Source organism: Penaeus vannamei, chromosome 3 (assembly GCF_042767895.1).
Source record: "Penaeus vannamei isolate JL-2024 chromosome 3, ASM4276789v1, whole genome shotgun sequence".
Lineage (NCBI taxonomy): Eukaryota > Metazoa > Arthropoda > Malacostraca > Decapoda > Penaeidae > Penaeus > Penaeus vannamei.
The window spans coordinates 10,912,737-10,935,236 of NC_091551.1; the positions used below are offsets into that span (position 1 = coordinate 10,912,737).

General features: G+C 34.8%; 1 protein-coding gene across 7 annotated transcripts in view; it reads left to right on the top strand.

The window, feature by feature from the left end:
• The first annotated feature begins 6,041 nt into the window (after positions 1-6,041).
• mon2 (Mon2 homolog, regulator of endosome-to-Golgi trafficking) overlaps positions 6,042-22,500 on the top strand; it is a 34,191-nt gene continuing 17,732 nt past the window's right edge. For 3 of the 7 annotated variants that reach the window (XM_027380497.2, XM_027380499.2, XM_027380498.2), the window contains exons 1-8: positions 6,052-6,192; positions 13,100-13,333; positions 13,468-13,599; positions 13,866-14,048; positions 16,092-16,231; positions 17,689-17,803; positions 19,166-19,291; positions 20,814-20,897. In XM_027380497.2, coding sequence (XP_027236298.1) covers positions 13,217-13,333; positions 13,468-13,599; positions 13,866-14,048; positions 16,092-16,231; positions 17,689-17,803; positions 19,166-19,291; positions 20,814-20,897 — 897 coding nt within the window. In that variant the 5' untranslated portion in view covers positions 6,052-6,192; positions 13,100-13,216. Of the gene's footprint in view, positions 6,193-11,699; positions 11,720-13,099; positions 13,334-13,467; positions 13,600-13,865; positions 14,049-16,091; positions 16,232-17,688; positions 17,804-19,165; positions 19,292-20,813; positions 20,898-22,500 lie in introns of those variants that run through there. The other 4 variants (XM_027380501.2, XM_070141102.1, XM_070141096.1 and 1 more) reach the window with 3 other exon arrangements.

Below are 22,500 nucleotides of genomic sequence, written 5' to 3' on the forward strand. Positions count from 1 at the left end.
CACTAATACAGATGATGACTAAAATTTCACTGTTCGCTAGTTACCTAGTATACATATGCACATTGTGACTTTTGTGACTACTTACCTTTTTCCACTTCTTCACACTCTCAACTGTCCTTACACACTTTCTCTAAGAAAGTCGTGTGTACAGGTGTCCTCATACTTATGCCACACCTCGTGAATGACGTCATCGTTACGTCTTCCGCCACGCCACAAGTATAAAACGGAGGGCAATGAAAGTGAATAATGATAAAAATGATGATATAATATCTGTCCTTGCTAGCTAATTACAAAATACGTGTATAATCCCTGGTGTAAAGAGAACGCAAGGCATAAACATTCCTTCAGAGATAACCTTAACTTCTTCACCATTCTTTTCCTGTCGCACACTTAAAGACAAGGAGAGTATGATGCTTATCATGCGATAACCCTAACGCCTTCAATGTCTCTTTATACCTCATACAGAATCTCTATATTCAGTATCTAAATGAGTTCAGTTTATCTTTTCCATTAACACGGACGAAAGAAGTTAACCTGTCTATCTTTGCCAGTTATGGAAGTTCGCCCTAAGTAGGTTAACAAATTCGTAGTTACTCATGAAACTTCACACCTGCTGTTTCTTTGGACATCTCTACACTCGAAAGTTTGTCATTTAATAGTCTATTAATCTGTTTAACTTATCGTATGAACTTTGCACTGTATACAGGCTCGTAGATTTCGTAAACAAGCAAAACGAATGGTAAAAAACATTTATTTTGAAATTTGTTTACATTGTCCTCAGTGCGTACATCATCATCATCATCATTATTATTATCATCACCATCACATTCGCATAGGAAGACATTTAAATACCATAATTACCAAACATATTTACCGCGGCTCTTTTCCCAAACTCGAATGCTAGGCGCCCACCTCTCGTTACTACTTCCTCGACCCGCCGCGTCGGAGCCACACACACACGCTGGCCAATTGTTTCCATTGATCTTCCCGAGTAAACAAATGACCCACTCAGCTTCACTCAGAGTGACTATAAGAGGATCAACGATGTATTTGCGCCGCGCCATATTTGCGAGTCTTTTTTTCTCTAGCTGGAGGAGTTGGGTAGAGACTCAGAGAGAAGGGGGGAGAGAGGATGAAGGAAGAAAAGGGAAGAGAGGAGAGAGATATGAGAAGACATTATATAAATGTATATATATATATATATACATACATACATACATATATATATATACACACACACACACACACACACACACACACACACACACACACATATATATATATATATATATATATATATATATATATATATATATATGTTTGTATGTATATATATTATATATATATATATATATATATATATATATATGTATATATATATATTATATATATTTCATATATATACATAATTACATATGTATATATATATACATAAATACATACATACATATACATATATATATATATATATATATATATATATATATATATATATATATATATATAATATACACACACACGCACGCACACACACACACACACACACACACATACACAAACACACAAGCACACACATATATATATATATATATATATATATATATATATATATATATATATATATATATATATATATATATATATAAATTCAAGGAGATAGAGGGGGGAGGGGAGGGAGGAAGAGAAAGAGAAAGATAGTCAGAAAAAGACAGAGAATAGGGGTACCGGGAGAGAAAATTAGAGGAGAAAGAAAGAAGGGAGAGACGGGGGGGGGGGGTTAAAAACATCTGGAGGTATTCTGTGAGCGGATTTTATTATATTATCGTTAACTAGATCTTCTTTCTGGCGAATAATGAGGTGCTTGCGAAAGGTCCGCGGGTTCGCTCTCCGTTAATTGGAAATGATGAGAAAGTTTTCGCTTGAAATTCCATATGCGAATTATTAAATTACAAGATCAAATATGTCGTTGTTTTTGGCATTAATATAAAGGATAATTAGTTACAGTAATGTAAAAATGTAGCTTTCAACTTGTGACTATTTTCCTTTCTTTTATCCAATAAATTTCTCTCTCTCTCTCTATCTCCACACACACACACACATGTATGTGGGTGTGTCTATACATGTGTGCGTGTGTGTGTATCAACATATTGACAAAAATCCTTCGACGTTGAAAATTGTCCATGTAGTGAAAATAACATGAACCACATCTTACTTCTGCAAAATATTCCTCTTTGCCTTTTTCTAGAACTGCACGTAATCCCATCCTTTAATGCTTAGCAACCACGAAGGAGCTTTAGCATGGCAAGGCACATCGCATTAATTTTGCCGAGACTCGAATGTTCAGTACTTCGTTGGCAGAAGTCGATAGAATTGCGTGTACTCGTAATGGAAGTCTTATCGTTACAGGACTCGTTTCCTCGAACCATGTGGATTTGCATTCTCCTTCGGCTGTAAAAATAAATTGCAGACTTTTGGAAAATCTGAATCCCGGGCCGCTTGGGGGTAATGTCGCCGGTGACTCTTGACTGCGCTCTTGGAGATCAAAACAAAGCTACCATCATAATATGTATACATATATATATGTGTGTGTCTGTATATATATATATATATATATATATATATATATATATATATATATTCTTTTCTCAGCTTTCTTCGATATATATAGATATATATATATATATATATATATATGTATATATACATATATATATATACATATATATATATATATATATATATGTATATATGCATATCTATATATGTATATGTATTTATGTATATATATGCACAAATGTATATGTATATATATAATATATATACATATTTATGTATATATTTATATATATGTATATATATGTATATATATATATGTATATATACACCCACCCACACATATATATGTATGTGTATGTGTGCGTGTTCGCGTGTATGTGTGTATCTGTGTGTGCGTGTGTGCGTTTGTGGGTGTATGTGTGTGTGTGTGTGTGTTTGCGTTCGTACATGCGTGCGTACGTGTGTTGGTGTATGTGTGTGTGTGTGTGGGTGTATGTGTATGTCGGGGGTGTATGTGTGTGGGTGTTTGTGTATGTGGGGGGGTGTATGTGTGTGTGGATGTATGTGTGTGTGTGTGGGTGTATGTGTATGTGGGGTGTGTGTGTGTGTCACACGGAAAATCCCGACCATATACAAAAAGTTCCAGATCGGTATCATTTTACAGACACAGATACTCCACAAATAGTACTTAGATCTGCATGTGTGCTTCCCTTTCTCTTTCTCTCTGCTTGTCTGTCTGTCTTCCCATGTGTCTGTCTGTATCTGTCTGTCTCCGCCTTTGTGTCTGTCTGTCTGTCTCCGCCTTTGTGTCTGTCTATCTATCTCTGCCTTTGTGTCTGTCTGTCTGTCTCCGCCTTTGTGTCTGTCTCCGCCTTTGTGTCTGTCTGTCTGTCTCCGCCTTTGTGTCTGTCTGTCTGTCTCCGCCTTTGTGTCTGTCTGTCTGTCTCCGCCTTTATGTCTGTCTGTCTGTCTCCGCCTTTGTGTCTGTCTGTCTGTCTCCGCCTTTGCGTCTGTCTGTCTGTCTCCGCCTTTGTGTCTGTCTGTCTGTCTCCGCCTTTGTGTCTGTCTGTCTGTCTCCGCCTTTGTGTCTGTCTGTCTGTCTCCGCCTTTGTGTCTGTCTGTCTGTCTCCGCCTTTGTGCCTGTCTGTCTGTCTGACTGTCACTGTGTCTGTATATGTCTGTCTGACTGTCTCTGTGTCTGTCTGTCCCTGTTTCTGTGTCTGCCTGTCTGTCTCTGTTCATATATATATATATATATATATATATATATATATATATATATATATATATATATATATATAGAGAGAGAGAGAGAGAGAGAGAGAGAGAGAGAGAGAGAGAGAGAGAGAGAGAGAGAGTCAGATACAATAATATCTATAGGTTTGTGCATGTATGTTAGTTTATATACACGAAGTTACATGCATAACCTGTGTGTGTTAACTGTTTGCGAATCCATGAACATTTTGCGTTTTATGATGAGCAGCAACATGAACATTTTGCGCTGTACCATAAACAGTTACATGAACATTTTGCGCTGTATGATGAGCAGCAACATGAACATTTTGCGCAGTAGTATAAGCAGTTACATGACAATGTTTGCACTGTATCACGAGCAGCTACATGAGCATTTTGCGCTGTACCATGAACAGTTCCATGAACATTTTGTGATGTATGATGAGCAGCAACATGAACATTTTGCGCTGTATCGTGAACAGTTCCATGAACATTTTGCGCTGTACCATTAACAGTTCCATGAACATTTTGCGCTGTACCATGAACATTTTGCGCTGTACCATGAACATTTTGCGCTGAATCATGAACATTTCCATGAACATTTTGCGCTGTATCATGAACATTTTGCACCGTACCATGAGCAGCCACACGATCATTTTTGCGCTGTACCATGAGCAGCTATTAAGTGACCGCACAGAAGTCCCCTTGACTCATCAGCGACCACTGAGCTCTGCACGCGATACCCTGCGTGCTATGGACAGTCACTGCGCGGCTGTCCGGTTAAATTACTTTTTACTTGTTATAACTGGTTGGATATATTTCTGGTAAGATGTATTATAAAGACTGATGTAAATGTTGAGGATATTGTTATGAATGTTTTTTTTTGTTTTTTTTTCAGTCGCGCCAGTTAAAAAAAAAATAAAATAAATAAAATAGATATGGGAATCGCTTTTCACATAGAATTTTCCCGTTGATTTTTTTTCTTCAATACATACGTTCTATATAAATGCTGTGATTCAGATGGATAAAATTTGCTTACAAAAGCATATCTAAAAAATTCCAAATTTTGTCGGGTAAGATCTGAAATTTATATCATATCCTTGCCACTCAAAACATACAAGTGTTTATGCCCGCCGAAAAAACATTTCCCTATTTGTCTTCATTTGCCCAACCAGGCTCTTGATCAGTTGCATGTCTAAACTTCTTTTTTTTTTTTCTTCTTTTTTTACTGGAGTGGCCTCAATGAGTCACAAAGTACAAGCACGCACGCATCTACGCAAGCGCACTCACTCACACATTTTCGAAATGACATTTTTTTCTCCACAAAAAATATCAACATAAAGATATCTAAATTACTGAGATGACCAGTAGATTCTAGGGGCGGTTCATGTCACTCATGACGCCCCGTTTCCCATTTTCACACATAAGAATAACATTAAATGGCTGGTTGTCTGTTGCCCGCGGCATTTAGGTCTATTCCTTTATATGTTAAGAAACGAGACGCTCACTAAGGTCAAAAACCTTATTGGCCATTTGTCTTCCTTTTTTAAGTACCGTATAAAAATCAGGGGTAAACGTTGACCCCAAAGCTAATGTGCTAGTTACGTCCCTGTATGTCAGTTGATGTGTTGAAGTAATATCAGCCATGACTATTTTGGTCGACGCTAAAGCTATCGGGTATATAGCAAGGCACGTACGGCTTGAAAAGTGCGAGAAGTTTAAGAGAAGTATGGATGTTATTACTGAGAATAAAGTATAGCTCAAATAATATACCGTGTTTTTCACTCGTGTTATGCTTTTCGATTTTAGTTTCGTTAGTATGGAATAGATTTTCCTTTCTTTTCAGATCTTTTATTCAGCGTTATACTTTGGATGTAATTCATCACATGAATGATATGTGCCATGAAGTTTTTTTTCACATACAAGCGACTGAATCTGATATACTCTTGACCAAACGGAAGAGCAAAGGTCTCTTTGTCTATCTTATTGCTCTATAATATCTTCTTATGTAGTTGTTTTGTTTGTCATCATTTTATACATTGATCTACTATTTATTATTTTATAACTTTTCCCTTACAAGTTCATGGCTACTTGTTTCAATGACATTCCGGCAATACTTCAAGAGAATAGGATCGCTTTCTCTCCCGTCTGCCAAAGCCTTCGGACAGAATCACCGGCATTTGTTTCAAACTATAAGCGCCTGGATCCTCTCGAGCCAGATGTAAACAAACACTTCATTTCCCTTATAGTTGACACCGCCGAGGACCTGCCAACTCAGCTGGGAGTTCCTTTTCTGTGGCTCTTTTCACCGCTATTTCGCCTCTTTTTTCAATCAAGATGCCATGGACGGCGGAGGAGTGGCGCTGCAGTGATCAAGAGTGACGTTTCCGTGCCAAATAAGAGGCAAGTGAGGCCCGGCAAGGGTGTGATACGTAAATGTTAGATGTTTACCGTAGTAACCTGTAGTGACAGCTCTGACACCGATGGAACAGGTTCACCGTTGACTTTTTTGCACTTGGTCATTGTTGTTTATCCTTTGTTACGTTTTTTATGTGCAGTTGTCAACTCTCTGCAAGTGAATAAGGATGATTGTGTCTGTGGATATTTCTTTCTCATGGATGGTGTGTGTTTTTTGAGGTATCAGTTTTAAGTGTGACATCTAGTGCAGTGCAGAGAAAAATGCAAATGAAATGTAATGAAAACATTCTATATAGATGAAGGATAGAGCAGTCTGCTTAATGATAAATTTATCAAAGATCATAATAATGTGAACTATTAACCTAGGCAAGATTAATGAATATATGTATATGATGTGTCAGGTTGTTTTATTGAGCATAAAAGGATCATTTATAGACAAGATAAAAGGTAATTTTTTTAGAATACGTTGCCTTAACGCATTGTGAAGATTTCGGTTTCATTGGATTCCTCTCACCAGCTACAGGGTAAATATGTAGGTTTTATTGCATGGAAGCTCCCCAACCCCCACATTCTTGGCCCTGATAGCAGGGGAGGGCATAAAAGGTACCAGGGAAATTGTAGGGTAAGATGTAAATGATATGCACAGAATCATTCACTATATTGTCCTATGTAGGGGGCTGCCACTCCTCAACCCCCATCCAGGAAAACAAAGAATCCTCCATGTATTCATGACAGAAGTGACATTGCCAAGTCTGTTCGATGCTCTCTCCTGCTGTATATTTTACAGAAAGATGAGTTGGAATCCCACAGAGTTTTTTTTAAAGTTAGCGCTTTGGTCCGTAGACTTTCAAAGATGGTAGACACATCCGTAAAGTTACATTAGCCAGTTTTAAGCATTTTTTGTCATGGTTTTATGCATTTCTGTTATCTATTCTTCAAATTTCAGCTTGTTTTACCCTATAATTTCCGTGATACACTTCGTGACGTCCCCTGCTGTCAGGACTTAACAAATCAAGATTACTGGCTGTGATTCCTACGGAAATGATCATCAGATTCGTTCTCGTCACATGAGAATAAATCTGATGATATAGATATTGTCTGGGAAGTTCCGATTGTCATATACGGTAGAATAACCAGTTTAGCTTAGATGTATTGTTATTATGGTAAATGACCAAAGTTAAGGCCACATTGTTAATTAATGAACAACCCTTATTGGTGTTTGCTAATGAAATATAACAGGTATAGTAAATGGATACATGAATAGCTAAAACCCTCCATAGTTTGCACAAGAACTTGTGGTGAGAAATTTATTCATTGTGGGGCCTTCGCCTCATCATTGTTGGGATGTCACACGGAACGTGTATTATTCAGACCGATTTGGGTTCTGTCTCTCTGGTTAGCTATGTTTGAGATTTTTCATTCTGGGGGAGCAGCAGGCATGTTATAAGGGGATTCCTATTGGGTGTAGACTCCTAGTAATGACAGAAATGTATAAATATCGCTTAAACTAAGCCCAGTACTGTTCTTTTTCTACCCCTTGCCACACCCCAAAGCTGAATTCCCATGAAGGAATAGGTGGAGGTCTTTGTCAACTCCTAGCAGTTTCCAACTTGAATGATTATCAAAATCTTTTAAGTTGCACCAGAAATACTTGGAAAAGCATGTTCTTTATCCAGAAGGAGATATTGGTTTAAAGTAACTTTACTAAAACAACTTTGAATAAATGAATGTATAGTAACATGGTGCCTGACGTAGATATATTAAGTACATATCATAAAAGGTACTATAATGGTTGTACAGGCAAATGTTTAAGTTTTAGATATTTATGACTCTTATATGTAGTAGGACCATTGCAAGGAGAAATAAAAGAAAGGAAGAAAGAAAAAAAGGAACACATAGGATGATAGTAACTGCCAGACAGGAGTGCTAAAGTCACAAGAAAAAAAAGCAGTGTCAACAGGCAGGCTCTGCAGCTAAGCCTCCTTATCCCTCCAGTGTGAGTTCATCCTTATCATGCAGCATACAACTTACCTGAATGGTAACCATGTAAAAAAGCAGAATCATCTTCCACATCTCTGCTAAAGGTAAAAGTTTCTGGTCCTTACCAACTATGGCAAACCTTAACTCTCCATAGTAAGATATGCCAGGGGAAATGCAGTGGCTGAGAGGGTATCTGGGGACTGAACCTGCTTTCTTACTTTGACTTTCATTTTTAAACTCGTTCACTTTTATATTGGCTGGTATGAGTGATTTGTTCGTAACTCCCTCTCCTCCTTAAGAAACCCTGGGGGGGTATTTATGAAAGGTCTATGACTGTTCTTTTTGATTTTGTGTATGGTTTGCACTGCTGCCACATCTCAAGTTAAAACTGGTAATGGAACAAACATGTAAATTATTATAAACCTTATTTTGGTAATGGTTTTATAATAGTATGATAAGGTAAATATGGTTATAAATCATGCTTATATCACAACGGTAATATTACACATATAGTATATTTAAATGTAATGTGGCATCCTATGTTTATTGTCATTGCATCATTTGTAAAGGCAGGCACCATTACGACTTACTACGGGTGTCCCATATATGAAACACCCGGAAAAGTAAACATTGCCAGGCGTCCCGCTAGTGCAATGCCAGATTGGAGCATGTGCTCTGATTTTGTCGTGTGTGGGCAGGTTGCCGGACTCGACCAAGTGCTGATTTTGAAGCCGCCTGCAAAAATATTATCTTCGGCTTATAAATGTACCGTCGCTAGTGGGTCAATATTTGATGATTTATCAAAAGTAGCCTCGAAGCTTTTCTTATTTCCAAAGTGGAATTATCTTCAGCAGAGAAAAAATTGCATAAAAATAGATTAAAGACTGTCCTTATGTATAAGGATAGAATTAAAGACAATCCTTATGGTTGTGAATAGAAAATGGGTGTAAGATATAAGAAAGGATTAGATTAACATTTGACATTAAATTAAATGGGGCTTCCAAGTTTTTTCTCTCATATTTGAAGCAGAATTATCTACAGATTTGTGTAACTTTGCATAATATTATTAAGAACAGTTTTTGCACACTTGAGACACTTCCACACCTGTCCTAAAGCTTTGACCGAGCCAAAGACAAAAACTGCACGTCAAAGACATTTTCATGAGCAGTCTCAGACAAATATGCTGTGTCAAAAGTAGAAAAAGATAATCACACATCAGTTATGATAAACAGACTTTGGAGGCCCATTCTGATATATTGTCAACCATTAATTGATCTGCTTTCAACATATTTTTAGCAATTTTCTATTCAAAAATATAAATGGCATCATGCAGTTTCACAGCTGATTCATTGGCAACATACCAGGGGTTGCCCAAATTTTAGTTAAATATATAAAATGTTTGATACTATTATCATTATAAAAGTAAGATTTATTGCAGTATGTATTTTGAACCCATTGCTACAATCAATTCTCTTCATAGAGTATATAACAATGTAAATGTTTGTTTTATTACCAACTTTGAGATGTGGCAACAGTGCAAATGAGAGACAGAATCACAAAGAACACTGATAGACCTTTAGTGAATACTGCCCCTGGTTCCCAGGAGTGCATCCAATGTTGTTAGCTGGAATAATTGAGTTTAGTGGTCCTTTTAGAAAGAATTACCCAAGTTACTACTAGAGAGATTGAAAATGAAGTTTCTGCAAGTAAATATAACATTTATAAAACAATGTATTGTATACTTATAATTTAAAGCAATAAAATGTGTTTTTATGTATACAAATAGTAAAAAGAATAAAAAAGACAAAGCCATGAGGAGACAAGTATGTGTGTGACTCGGCAAACCTCATAGCAAAAGAGAGTCAAGGATATTTGTGTAGCCTCCACACTTTGCACTCCTGCAAAGGCCAATAAACCTCCTTGTACATTTGGCAAGGTAGAGCTTAGAGGGATTCCTTTTTTGGTAAGGAATTGCCAGGGAAGTTTATAAGGTGTATCTTCCGACCAATTTGGAAAATGTACCCATTCTGCATCTGTCATTTACTAGTGCATCCAGTCTGGTTGATTTACATTTGGAAGTTCTCTTGAAAATTATTTGGCTAATTATTTTGCACCCAAGGTCTCAGAAAAAAGTGCTGGGTTCACAAGTCTGGTCTTGCCAGAATTACTTGCTAAAGGTTTATTTGCTTTTACTGGAGTTTAACTATGTTAAGGTGATATTGAGTTTAGCCATTGCTTTGAAATGGACTTCCTCTTTTTCCATAACGCTTGCTATTATTCAACTCTTTAGTGGGTAATGAGGCACTAAGGGCAATGTTACCAAAATAATGTTTTGGGTGTGTTACTTGTTATTAAAGTTTAGTCATTAGTTTCAGCTATGTCATGATGTTCAATATATTCGTATTTAGATTTTAGGAAAAAACTGTTTTGTTAACAGAAGTTAAAATTTTTCATTTATGCCCAGACATCTGAAGTACCACAGAAGCACATCCAGGGTATTACAATATTTTTTTAGTATATGCCAGTCATGTGCTTTAGAGCCAAGAAATATATTTTCATATAGATTTTGATGTAATTAGAATAATGTTTCATTTTTAATGAAATCATTAGCTAATTTTTATCCTTGTATCCTCTCCCCTATTTGTAAAGAGGTGGCTGTCTTTGGAGGTAAAAATATGTCAGAGAAAAATAAAATTGCAAGTCTCATTACCAGAAGTAATTAGAAAGAGATATTGATTGGTTTATTAATGGGAAATAAAAAAGAAAAAGAAAGAAGCAGGGAATAAAAAAAGCATTCTGCAAAGCTGATGTACTGAGGCTTTCACATAGTCAATTTACTCGCAAAGGTCAGCAGGCTGTGGCCATTTCCCATAGGCATAGTCATGGTTCTCTCCTCTTTTTGATTTTGAAAGGAATATGATCAGTGAAATAGGGATTCTGGTACTATATAGCATATATTTCATCCTGCCAAACCCTTCATCTCATTCTCCCTGCACGATATATGATAATGATGTCATAGAGTGGTCTAATATCTCACTATCTTTTTATCCTTTTGGTAGGTGTAATTACATATAGATGTGAATATTTTGTTTTATGGTATAGATATGTATATTATTGCTTTATATTTCTTATTTGCATTCTGGTTGTGTTGATGCATAGGTGGGTGGGTGAATTTATCAGATCATCATTCTCTTTATTTCTTTCTTCCTTCCATTCTCTTTTTCTCTCTCCTTTGTCCCTCTCTGCATACCACTGTGCCTTCACATCTACCGTCTTCCCCCTCTTCCTTCTATCCTTCCTTCTTCCAACTTTCCTCCAGGCCTTTCCTTCACTCTCCTTTCCACCCTGTCCATCAAGGAAGCCATTAACCCAAAGATGAAAAGTGTAGCCGTAGCACCAGTTAATCCTTTTTCCTCTATATTCGAGCAGCTAATTAACTACACTATCAAGTAGCAGTTCAAAGGGTTGAAGGAGTCCCCCTTCATCATTTCTTTTGATAGCTGTTCTCTTTTATGTTCCACGGACACACGTGGTAGGTAGAGGCAATATCATTACTACATCATAATCTGAGTGAAGCAGTTCTTACCTCTCGTATCCGAGATTTCATTTGTATGCCCCATACTTTTTTATCCTGATGCCTAGAGATAAAGAACCATGAGTGAAAGAGAAAGAGTGAGTGTATGAGTGTGTGTGTGTGTGTGTGTGTGTGTGTGTGTGTGTGTGTGTGTGTGTGTGTGTGTGTGTGTGTGTGTGTGTGTGTGTGTGTGTGTGTGTGTGTGTGTGTGTGTATGTGTGTGTATGTGTGTGTGTGTGTGTGTGTGTGTGTGTGTGTGTGTGTGTGTGTGTGTGTGTGTGTGTGTGTGTGTGTGTGTGTGTGTGTGTGTGTGTGTCTGAGTGAGTGAATGAGTGAGTGAATGAGGGACAGAGGGAGAGTGAGAATAAGTGAGCGAGCGAGTGAGTGAGTGAGTGAGTGAGTGAGTGAGTGAGTGAGTGAGTGAGTGAGTGAGTGAGTGAGTGAGTGAGTGAGTGAGTGAGAGTGAGAATAAGTGAGCGAATGAGTGAGTGAGTGAGTGAGTGAGTGAGTGAGTGAGTGAGTGAGTGAGTGAGTGAGTGAGTGAGTGAGTGAGTGAGTGAGTGAGTGAGTGAGTGAGTGAGTGAGTGAGTGAGTTGGTGAATGAATTGGTGAATGAGTGAGTAGGTGAGAGTGAGTAGGTGAGTGAGTGAGTGAGTTTGGTACATTCAGTCTCAGTAATTTAGTATTTGATACTTTTATCATTCTTTACTGATATGCTCTGTTTAAAAAAAAACTGTAATATATATTATTCATTCTCAAGCATTTCATTGTGTCACATCATTCCTTGTATCTCTATTGCAGATTATTAACCTTGATAAAAAGATGTTATGTCATATAGAAGCAAAAACAAGATGGGCCTTGGCTCCCTTATTGTGCTAATCATCATGACATCAGCATTACATTTAATCCATGAAGCACACACTCGTCTTTCACTCGCAGGCGTTTCTAACTTATTCTGAATAATTTACTTGGTTTTTGTTGATGTTCTTAAGTCTTTTGCTGCTTTGCTTTTCATGTTGTGAATCCTTGTTCTTTTTTCTGGACTCACCTGCTATTGTAATATGGGATTTTCTTTTTGTAATCTTTTTTTTTCAAGTCATTTGATAGACTTTGTCATTTTTATGTATATAATTTGAATAGGTTGTCTTTGATATTTGTCTTGTTGTGTAGAAAATGTTTCCATGAGGATGAAAGACATAAAACTTTGTGTAATAAAAAAAAAATCTTTGATGGAGAGTTGAAAAGCGTGATTAAAGCCCCTTGTTTTGCATATCATGACAAGAATTGTTTCTCTCTGCCTTCTACCTTCTCACATACTAAACAGTGACCTCTTGGCAGGTGTGGCAAAGAGAAGAGAAAAGATAAGAAGACAGAAAAGAACAAGAACACCAAGTGACAAAGGGGGGGAAGAAAATACAAAGGTCTGGAGAGAACAGGAAATTTTGAAAATAACACATGAATTCTGCAGCCATGTCTAATGAAGGGAGAGCCGCCAAGATCCTTGATGCCTTGCAGAATGACCTCAAGTCCCTCTGCATGGAGACCAAGAAAAGATATCCTCACATTAAAGATGTAAGTGAAGGAGCATTTTGTTGTATTCAACATAAAAAAAATTCCATCTTGCTGAATAGTCTATGTATCTAATTTATTTTTTCATCACTATATCTTTTTATCACAGATTCATATTATTTAACCCTTCATTTTAGTCCTGTGAGGAAGCCATCATCAAAGTCCGAGGGGCAGCGATGAACCCCCAGTCTTCGCTGGCCCAAATAACCTCTCAGATACTTTACCCACTTGTGCAGGCTGCAGAAACGAAGGACCCCAAAATTGTTAAGGTAAAGCTTAGCTACAATGTGACATTTTCTTTGTGAATAAAGAAATAAAAAGTTGTAACGTATTACAGAAATTAATCGTAATGGCTCTCATTTCATGATTTTTTTTCTGTTTGATAATTGATAGCTTGATAATATAATGATATATAAGACTGATTGCATAATATTTCTCACATATTAATACCAAATATGTATTCATTTATTACCATAAGGATGACTTTCCTTAGGATATTATAAAGATTAACATTATATGCTTTTTATCACTACAGCTAGCTTTAGCAATAATGCAACGCCTAATAGTGGCTGATGTTGTTGATGAAAGTAGTGGAGAGCATGTTGTGGAGACACTGTGGATGCTGATGGAAACAGGTGTGGAGGAGCTCAAGGTTCTCCAGACGGTGACTTTATTACTTACTACAAGCACTGTGATCCAGGGACCAAACCTTGCAAAGGTGAGATGATGTCTGTGCTGTGTTTGGCTTTTGTTATGGCATAGTGTTTTGTGTGTTTCTTGAGGGTTAGATGCAGAGATAATATCTAAACCAAGAATAGGGGCTTGTTGAAAAGGTAGTTTTAAGTGGGATGGTTATATGCAAATTTTGAAGTGTGTGTACACTTTGCTGTTCAATTTTTGGATATTTTTTTATTTGTCTACAAATAGATGAGTACATGATAAAAAGAAAAAAACAAAACTCTCAAACAAGGATATATTTCACAAATATTTTATGTGAAGTCCTTCTGTAAATTTTGATTTTATTTCTTACTTATTACACAGGCAATGCTTGTACACATGTACTGTATCTAATACACATGTATTGTATATAAAAGTATATAGTCACTAAGGAGCAATTATGGTGTGGTCACACAAGCATTTTTCAAATGAGGTAACTTGAAGTTTTCCACTTCCCTCATCTTCTAAGTTCACATAATCTACTACTTAGTCACAAGCAGAAGCAGATGATATGGATCATTTAGCAATCGGTGAAATGGGCATGGCAAGAGTGTCTGGAGTCAGCAAAGAAAATAATACTTAACTACACAAATAAGGATAATCATATATGATTAAGTAAATATGATTTTTAAATATTGTATTTTATTTCCTTTATTTTACAATTGTTTGTTATTTTTATATGGAAATCAATTTGAAAGTATCTATGACATCATTATTGTTTACATACGTGTGTCTTCCAAGTTCCTCAGAGAAGCTTCTCTTTATTCATCCTCGGAGCAAAGTTCTTGCAACAGATTATAATATATACTTTTACTATTCTCTGCAACCATGAACGAACCCCGATACATTGTTTTAATAATCGTTAAGCCTCCATTTCTACATAAGATGACAAATAACCTGCTAGGAGGGCCATGTGGGCAACCATAGATGCCATGTGTGATGACTAGCAAGTGGGGAAACTACCCACAGGATAACATCGAATGGTGGATGATATCACAAATGGGTTGCTGAAAAAAGCGCTTGTGTGGCTGAGCCCTTAACCTGACTTTACCTGTTAACCACATTCCTTGAATTTTTAGGAAAAAGAGGTTTTATCCTATTATCCTGAGCATTATAATGATGGTGGTAATCATGATGATGATAGTAAAGAAATTAGTAATGATACTGTCAATAATAATAATGTCAATAATAATTGTGACAATACTGATACTGTCATTATTGTTAATGTCATTGATGATAATTTCAATAATAATAGTGTTAATAATGAAAGTGTCAATAATAATAGTGTCAGTAATCATAATGGCAATAATGATGAAAGTAATGATATAATAGTAATGATGATAATAGTGATTATAATAGTAATGACTACAATAGTAATGATTATAATAGTAATGATTATATTAGTAATGATTATATTAGTAATGATTATAATAGTAATGATTATAATAGTAATGATTATAATAGTAATGACAACAACAACAACAACAACAACAACAACAACAACAACAACAACAACAACAACAACAACAACAACAACAACAACAACAACAACAACAACAACAACAACATGGAAGAGTGGTGTAACTAATTACAATCAAATAGGGTTATAATTGACTCCTTGGTGTCTAAATGTGGGTGAACCTGTCAATGTGCAAACAAATAAGTAAAACAATGATATTGACAACAGCAGTGATGGTAGTGTTGGTAATGATTATAATGATTGTTAATTTAACCTCTTTCTAATTCAAGGAATTATGTAAATAGATGAGGTCTAGAAATTGACTCTTTGTAGACTAATCCATCTGTAAATAAATTAAATACAAAAAAGAAAAGCATGGTGGACAGAGTATGTTCCTGGCATAGGGGGTTAAAATTATTTGATTTAGTGAAGTTGAATGTATTGATATTCCTCTGTTGTTCCATGAAATCAACATTGCTATGCCTGTAGAATATGTAAACCTTTAATTTTTGTATATGAATTTTTCTTTTCAAGTATATGGAACTTTTTATTTTTATTTTTTATTTTATTTTTTTCACATTTCAGGCACTAGTTTTATGTTTTCGACTACACTTCACTAAGGATGCTACTGTTGTAAATACTGCGAGTGCCACAGTGCGCCAGCTTGTGAGTGTAGTGTTTGAAAGGGTTGTTGCAGAGGATGCAAAACACTATCAAGAGGAGGAGTAAGTGCTTCACGTTTTTATTTTTTTAAGGTTTTATGTTTTATTTTCTTTCTTGCGAATTTTTTTTGATACATGATGTTAATTGTGCTGGTTGGTTTATTGGTAAATACAAAATTTATTAAATTTGTTCAGTCTCATATTTATTCATGTGCTTGATATTTCTGTTTTTGGGCATGAAAGGCTATGCCCCATGGTTATAGTTTACAACCCTGCCATAATTTCTCTTGATAGAAGACCATAGTTGGTATTTATAAAAGTTCTGTCATTGGAAATTTTAACTATTGGGTTTTCTAATACCAACTGAATGGAAATATTCTAAGAATACCTTATGTGTCATAGACTTGCTAAGAGCAAGTCTAAGACAAATAAGGTATAAGATGATAAGATAAATAAGGTAAAAAAAGAATTACAAGAGCTTATGATGTGTTCCAAGGGCAGAAGGGAATTCCTAAGTGGCCAAGATAACTAACAACCAATACATTTCTGTTTACTTGTTGAAATCTTTCCTTCCTTTTAATATAGTTTCAGAGCAATATTAGAATGTTAAACCCACGGAGATGTAGTTTAAGCGCGAAGGAATACTTTTTGGGACCAATTTTGGGAGAATCATTCTGAGAATTCAAAGAGCAAGGAATTACTATATTATTGATTAATGATTTTAATCAGTATGATATAATGATTCTTTGATATGAATATTGATATTGTAAACATTGATGATGATAACATTTCAACTTAAAAAGAAAATTCATTAGCTATTTACAAGGTTGTTTGAATGAAGTTTAGGCTACACTAGATACTATCTAACTGATTGATTGATTGTAAAGCATTTACTTCAGTTTGTTGGTTGGAAATCACTTGTATAGTATTTTCATTATTTTTCTAATAGTTCTTACTATGATATGCTAAAAACAGCTTACAACCAGTTTCAAATCAGGATATGTAATTTCATTATAATCTCAATTTTGATATGCAAATCATACCATTAACCCACTAACGACGGGTGTCCCACATATGAAACACCCTAAAAAATAAACATTGCTGGCGTCCCGCCAGTGTGACGCTGTATCAGGGCTCGCGCTCTGATGCAACAGCAAGCCGTGGCCGGTGGGCGGAATCTTTTAATTTTCTTCTTCAAAATATACCGCCGTTAATGGGTTAATCTCCATGGACATGTATTAGTCATATGATGAGCTTCAGAATGTGAGTGAAGATGAAGATAAACAAGGAAAAGAGAAATCATACAAAGAATTGCTTGAATTATATTTTTTACAAATTGATTAATTTGTTTTTATGCTACTTTTATAGTCGTGTTTTAATTCCAAATTTTCTTTGACAATTCTAGAAGATTTTTTCATGCTTGACAGAGACATTAGAACATTTCTTGAGAATATATTTAAATATTAGCACTGATGTTTCCCTCCTACAATGATTTTGCTAACTTGTCTCCAAATTGCCAGGGGAAACAAAAATGACTCAGATGAGAGCGTGAACCTTGAGGAGTTGAAGGTGTTGAGTTCCAGTCCACCGAAGACGTTGAGACCTGCTGCAGCTGACGCGTATCTCATGTTCCAGGTACAAGGATCTTACTCTCTGCTCCTTATGCAGTTTGTTAAGGAAATATAAATATATATATATATATTTATATGTATATATGTATATATGTATATATGTATATATGTATATATATATATATATATGTATATATGTATATATGTATATATGTATATATGTATATATGTATATATGTATATATGTATATATGTATATATGTATATATGTATATATGTATATATGTATATATGTATATATGTATATATGTATATATGTATATATGTATATATGTATATATGTATATATATGTATATATATGTATATATATGTATATATATGTATATATATGTATATATATGTATATATATGTATATATATGTATATATATGTATATATATGTATATATATGTATATATATGTATATATATGTATATATATGTATATATATGTATATATATGTATATATATGTATATATATGTATATATATGTATATATGTATATATGTATATATGTATATATGTATATATGTATATATGTATATATGTATATATGTATATATGTATATATGTATATATGTATATATGTATATATGTATATATATATATATATATATATATATATATATATATATATATATATATTGAGATGAATGTCTTTGCATAGATGTTTCTTCTTCTTGTTTCCTTTTTAGAATGTCATTGATATGTTAATTCACACAGTTCTTACATACTGTTGAATGAAGTTTTAATACCTCCCATATACCAGGGAGACATCAGATAATGTCTTATCATGTTATATCCACTAACACCAGGATGACATTGTGTCATTTGCAGTCAAGCCAGTGCTAAGCTATGCACACTAAATAGTTGTGCATGTGTTTGGCCCTGCATTTATTATGTCAAAAGTAGCCTTAAACTCTCTCTTTAAACCTCATTACCTAAAAATTGTTTTATGTTGTAGTCAAGTCAAGTCAAGTCAAGAGTGGGGTAATTTTGTGTTTCCTCTGCTTCTGATTTTTTCCTCGAGCAGCTGACTTCATATGCACCCTGATGCATTGGGAGCTCCTGTTGTGACTGGGCTAAGAATGAACAGACACAGGAATTTTGATTGTATTGTTGAATAAAATAGGTGAAGGTTGAATTTATTACTTTATTATATATTTAAGAAAATAGCAAATGAGATTGTTAGTATCCTTGCTTAAAATTGTGGCAGATAATTGTTATGGAGATAGAACAGGAGTATTGCAAAGTGTTCTTGAAACACCATCTTCCATTTTTTTAAAATTTATTAGGAAATGTAAGCACTTTGCATATATATTTTTTACAACACTGCTATCTCTCATGAATGAAATATTGTTTTGACCTGTCTCTTCCCTCTTATAGGACCTGGTGCAGCTTGTGAATGCTGACCAGCCCCTATGGTTATTGGGTCTCACAGAGATGACCCGCACCTTTGGCTTAGAACTCCTCGAGTCCGTCCTTACAACATTCCCGGCTGTTTTTTACCATGTAAGTGTTTAATGTGATTATGTATTGTGCCTTTAAATTTTTTTTTTGATTCAGTTTTTAAATTAATGATTTTGTTTATTTTTTTATGGTATTATTTTTTTATTATTATTTTTTTGTATTCACCTTTAATTCTCAATTTTGCCTAGGTAATCCTCCCTTTTTTCTGCTTAGATTCCTTATCACTGCAAGAGTTTCTTAGAACTTTGCTCTGTATGCAGTGAGAAGCAATGCTCTTTATGATTTATTTTATCTATTTTTATTTTTTTATATTTTTTATTTATTATTTTCTTGTTAGTGTAAAGCCTCTTTAAAATTTCAGTCTTCAAAAACTTTTTCCCCTACATCTCTTTCTCCTGTCGTCACTCAAAATTTTAAGACAGGTTCAGGACTGTTCAGGATGTTAAAACTATGTTAGTATATAAGAGTATATAAAAGAGACTTATTTATGTGTGATGACTGCATTAAATGAAAGTGATTTTCATACTAGTTTTAGTTGGAGAATTCAGTCCTGTGCTAAGTTATGCATTAGGATATTAAAAAGAAAACATTCTTTTGTTTCACTGCATGCTCTTTCAGTTTTAATGATCGTCATAATTGCCAAAGAGACAAAGATTTATTTAGATAGTGCAGATGGCCAGTTGTCAAGTAGTTTGTTGATTTTATGGATAGTTCTAGACCTATTCATGTATTTCACACCGAACTTATGTTTTTGAGTAAATGGTAGTACATTGTTGGGCATTGTTAGGTATACATATAAAGAAACATGCATTTGTGTCCAGTAATGTGAACAAATATTGTTTAACTCATCAGACTGCATTAGGGCCTCCCAAATTAAATTTAGCTTTCTCTGCACAATTTCAGCCTGGATGGTAATTCTTTATTTATAATTCCTTTGGCTATTGCTTCTGTTATTGTATTTGTAAAGTTCTCTTTATTTGGATTAAACTAGAAAATTCTAAATTTAGATTTTTTATTTTAGAATTCAACCTATGAGACAATAGTTTTATTTTAGAGGCATAGAGTCTTGTTACTGCACATGAGTGTTCACATATGCCTGGCCTACACGCACACACACACACACACCTGGAAGAGCAGCCACTTATGTAAGCCTAGTGCTCATATTTTGGTCCATGTGATTGCTGCGAAGCAACCAGATTCAAGGGGTTAATGGTAACACCGTTCATCTTACATTCAATATGGTTGTATGGAGCTTCAACCTTTTCACAAATACATTTGGGGGCTAAATTTATATTAAAAAAAGAAAGCGAGGCAGTCTACTGCCTTACTAAAAACTAACAGGAAGACTTTAAAGAGGTTTTACAATGTTAGTGATTTTCTTACTTAATGATTTATGACTTTAATTGTACCGCACTATTGGACATCTAATTCCCTCTCCTCCCTTTATTCTGTTAAACTAATTTTCGAATATCAATAGAAGAGCTTGATCTTTTTTTTTTTCATTTTTAATTTCTTTCTTTTAATTTTATTGCTACCATCTTTTTGTTTACATTTGCGTTAAAAGACAGGCTTTGACGAGGGGATGAGAACGTTTGGTCTGGAACTGCTTGAGTCCATCCTCACCACTTATCCGACCATTTTCCATGATGTGAGTCTCTTCACCCCCTCCCCCATTCGCCTACTCCCTCTGCATGCCATTGCTTTTGTTTGTCTGGTCATGCATTTTTCTTGTTCCAGTGATTTTCTTTTTCTTTGTGATTTGGGAGAAGAACTTGGGTCATATTTTTCGATGGTGAGTCGGGTGGTTTTGAAGTCTTGTGGTTGGAGGAGTATCTATAGAAATGAAAGGGAAGAATTGGAAAATATGTAGACCTATAGTATGAAGTATATGGTATGAGGAACAAGGAGTTTGTAAATGGTAGGAAAAAAAGAGACAGTTTTAGGCTGTCTTAGGCCTGGGAGACTGAAGAACAAGGCTTCTCAGTAGTTTAGGATTATAATTGATGGGTTAGAGCTTTACTGTGTAAAGTAGAAAGTAGGAAGCTTAGCTTAATAAAGACATGCCTTTTATGATTACCCTAGGATTCAGAAAATGAAATATTCACACAGCATTCCATATTATTGCAGTCAGTGATTAAAAGCTAATTCTCTCAAGTAAGATTTAACATGGCATTAGCTACATGTCAAATTTTAATTCAGGATTCCATTATTATCAAATATTCTATAGAATCAGCCCAATTCTACAGGTCACTGCTTTTTGGTCCTTTAGATAAGCATGAATGTACTAATTATTATGAAAAATGATAAGATTTACAATATGTTTTGATGTTATTTGTAAATAGTAAAATTAATAATGACAGGTGTTTGCAGTTGTTGAGTGTTTAATTCATTAGAGTGGATTTTAATGAATGAGAATTGGATTGGATCAGAAAATGTAGATTCTAGGAAAAGTTTATTTTCAAGTATGAAGTTATTGATTTATTTTTAAGTATGAAGTTATTGATCTTGATCTTGGAAAATGAAAAAAAAAATGAAAAGCAGAAAGTTTCCTATATTTTGTACAATTATCTCCTTTTGCTCAAACATTTAGATAAAATCATTGTAAAGTCTGCACCAAATAAACCTGTGTTGATAATGTATGGAGTGCTTTATTGCTTTCTGAAACACTGAAGAAACCTCTTGAGGAAAAAATTGTGTACATAAATGATCTAATGTATGATTAAATTGTTTCTCTTAACATAGATGTTCAAATGTATGTAAATGCAGCCCAGTAACTCATATTTTTTTACAGACATGCATGCACAAATCGATGCTTTTTTTCTTTGTTAAGCCACCTTCTGTAGCACACATTTTGCTTTGTTTGTGTATTCCATAGCAAATGACTTGGACACCTTTACACTCAACTTTGTATGAGAAAGTACCATGTGATGTTGAACTCTCTGTTGAGGTATTCCATCAGTTTTGAATTTGAATTGCGTGTGTTACAACAAAAGTAGTCCAGTGACTATTACATGGTTTTTGTTTCTGTCTTAAATTCAGTCCTTAAATGGATAACAGACAGTGGCCTAAATGGTCAAGAATTGTGTGTGTGATTAGCACAGATATGGGGATTTTGCACATGTCAAGGAAAGATTACGAGGTACAGGCATTTCTTTAACTTATTGAATGACTGAAGCAGTCTTATTATGTATTTATATCTTTCTATCTATTCATTTAAGTATCTATGTGGTCTGTTTTTCTGTCTGTCTGCC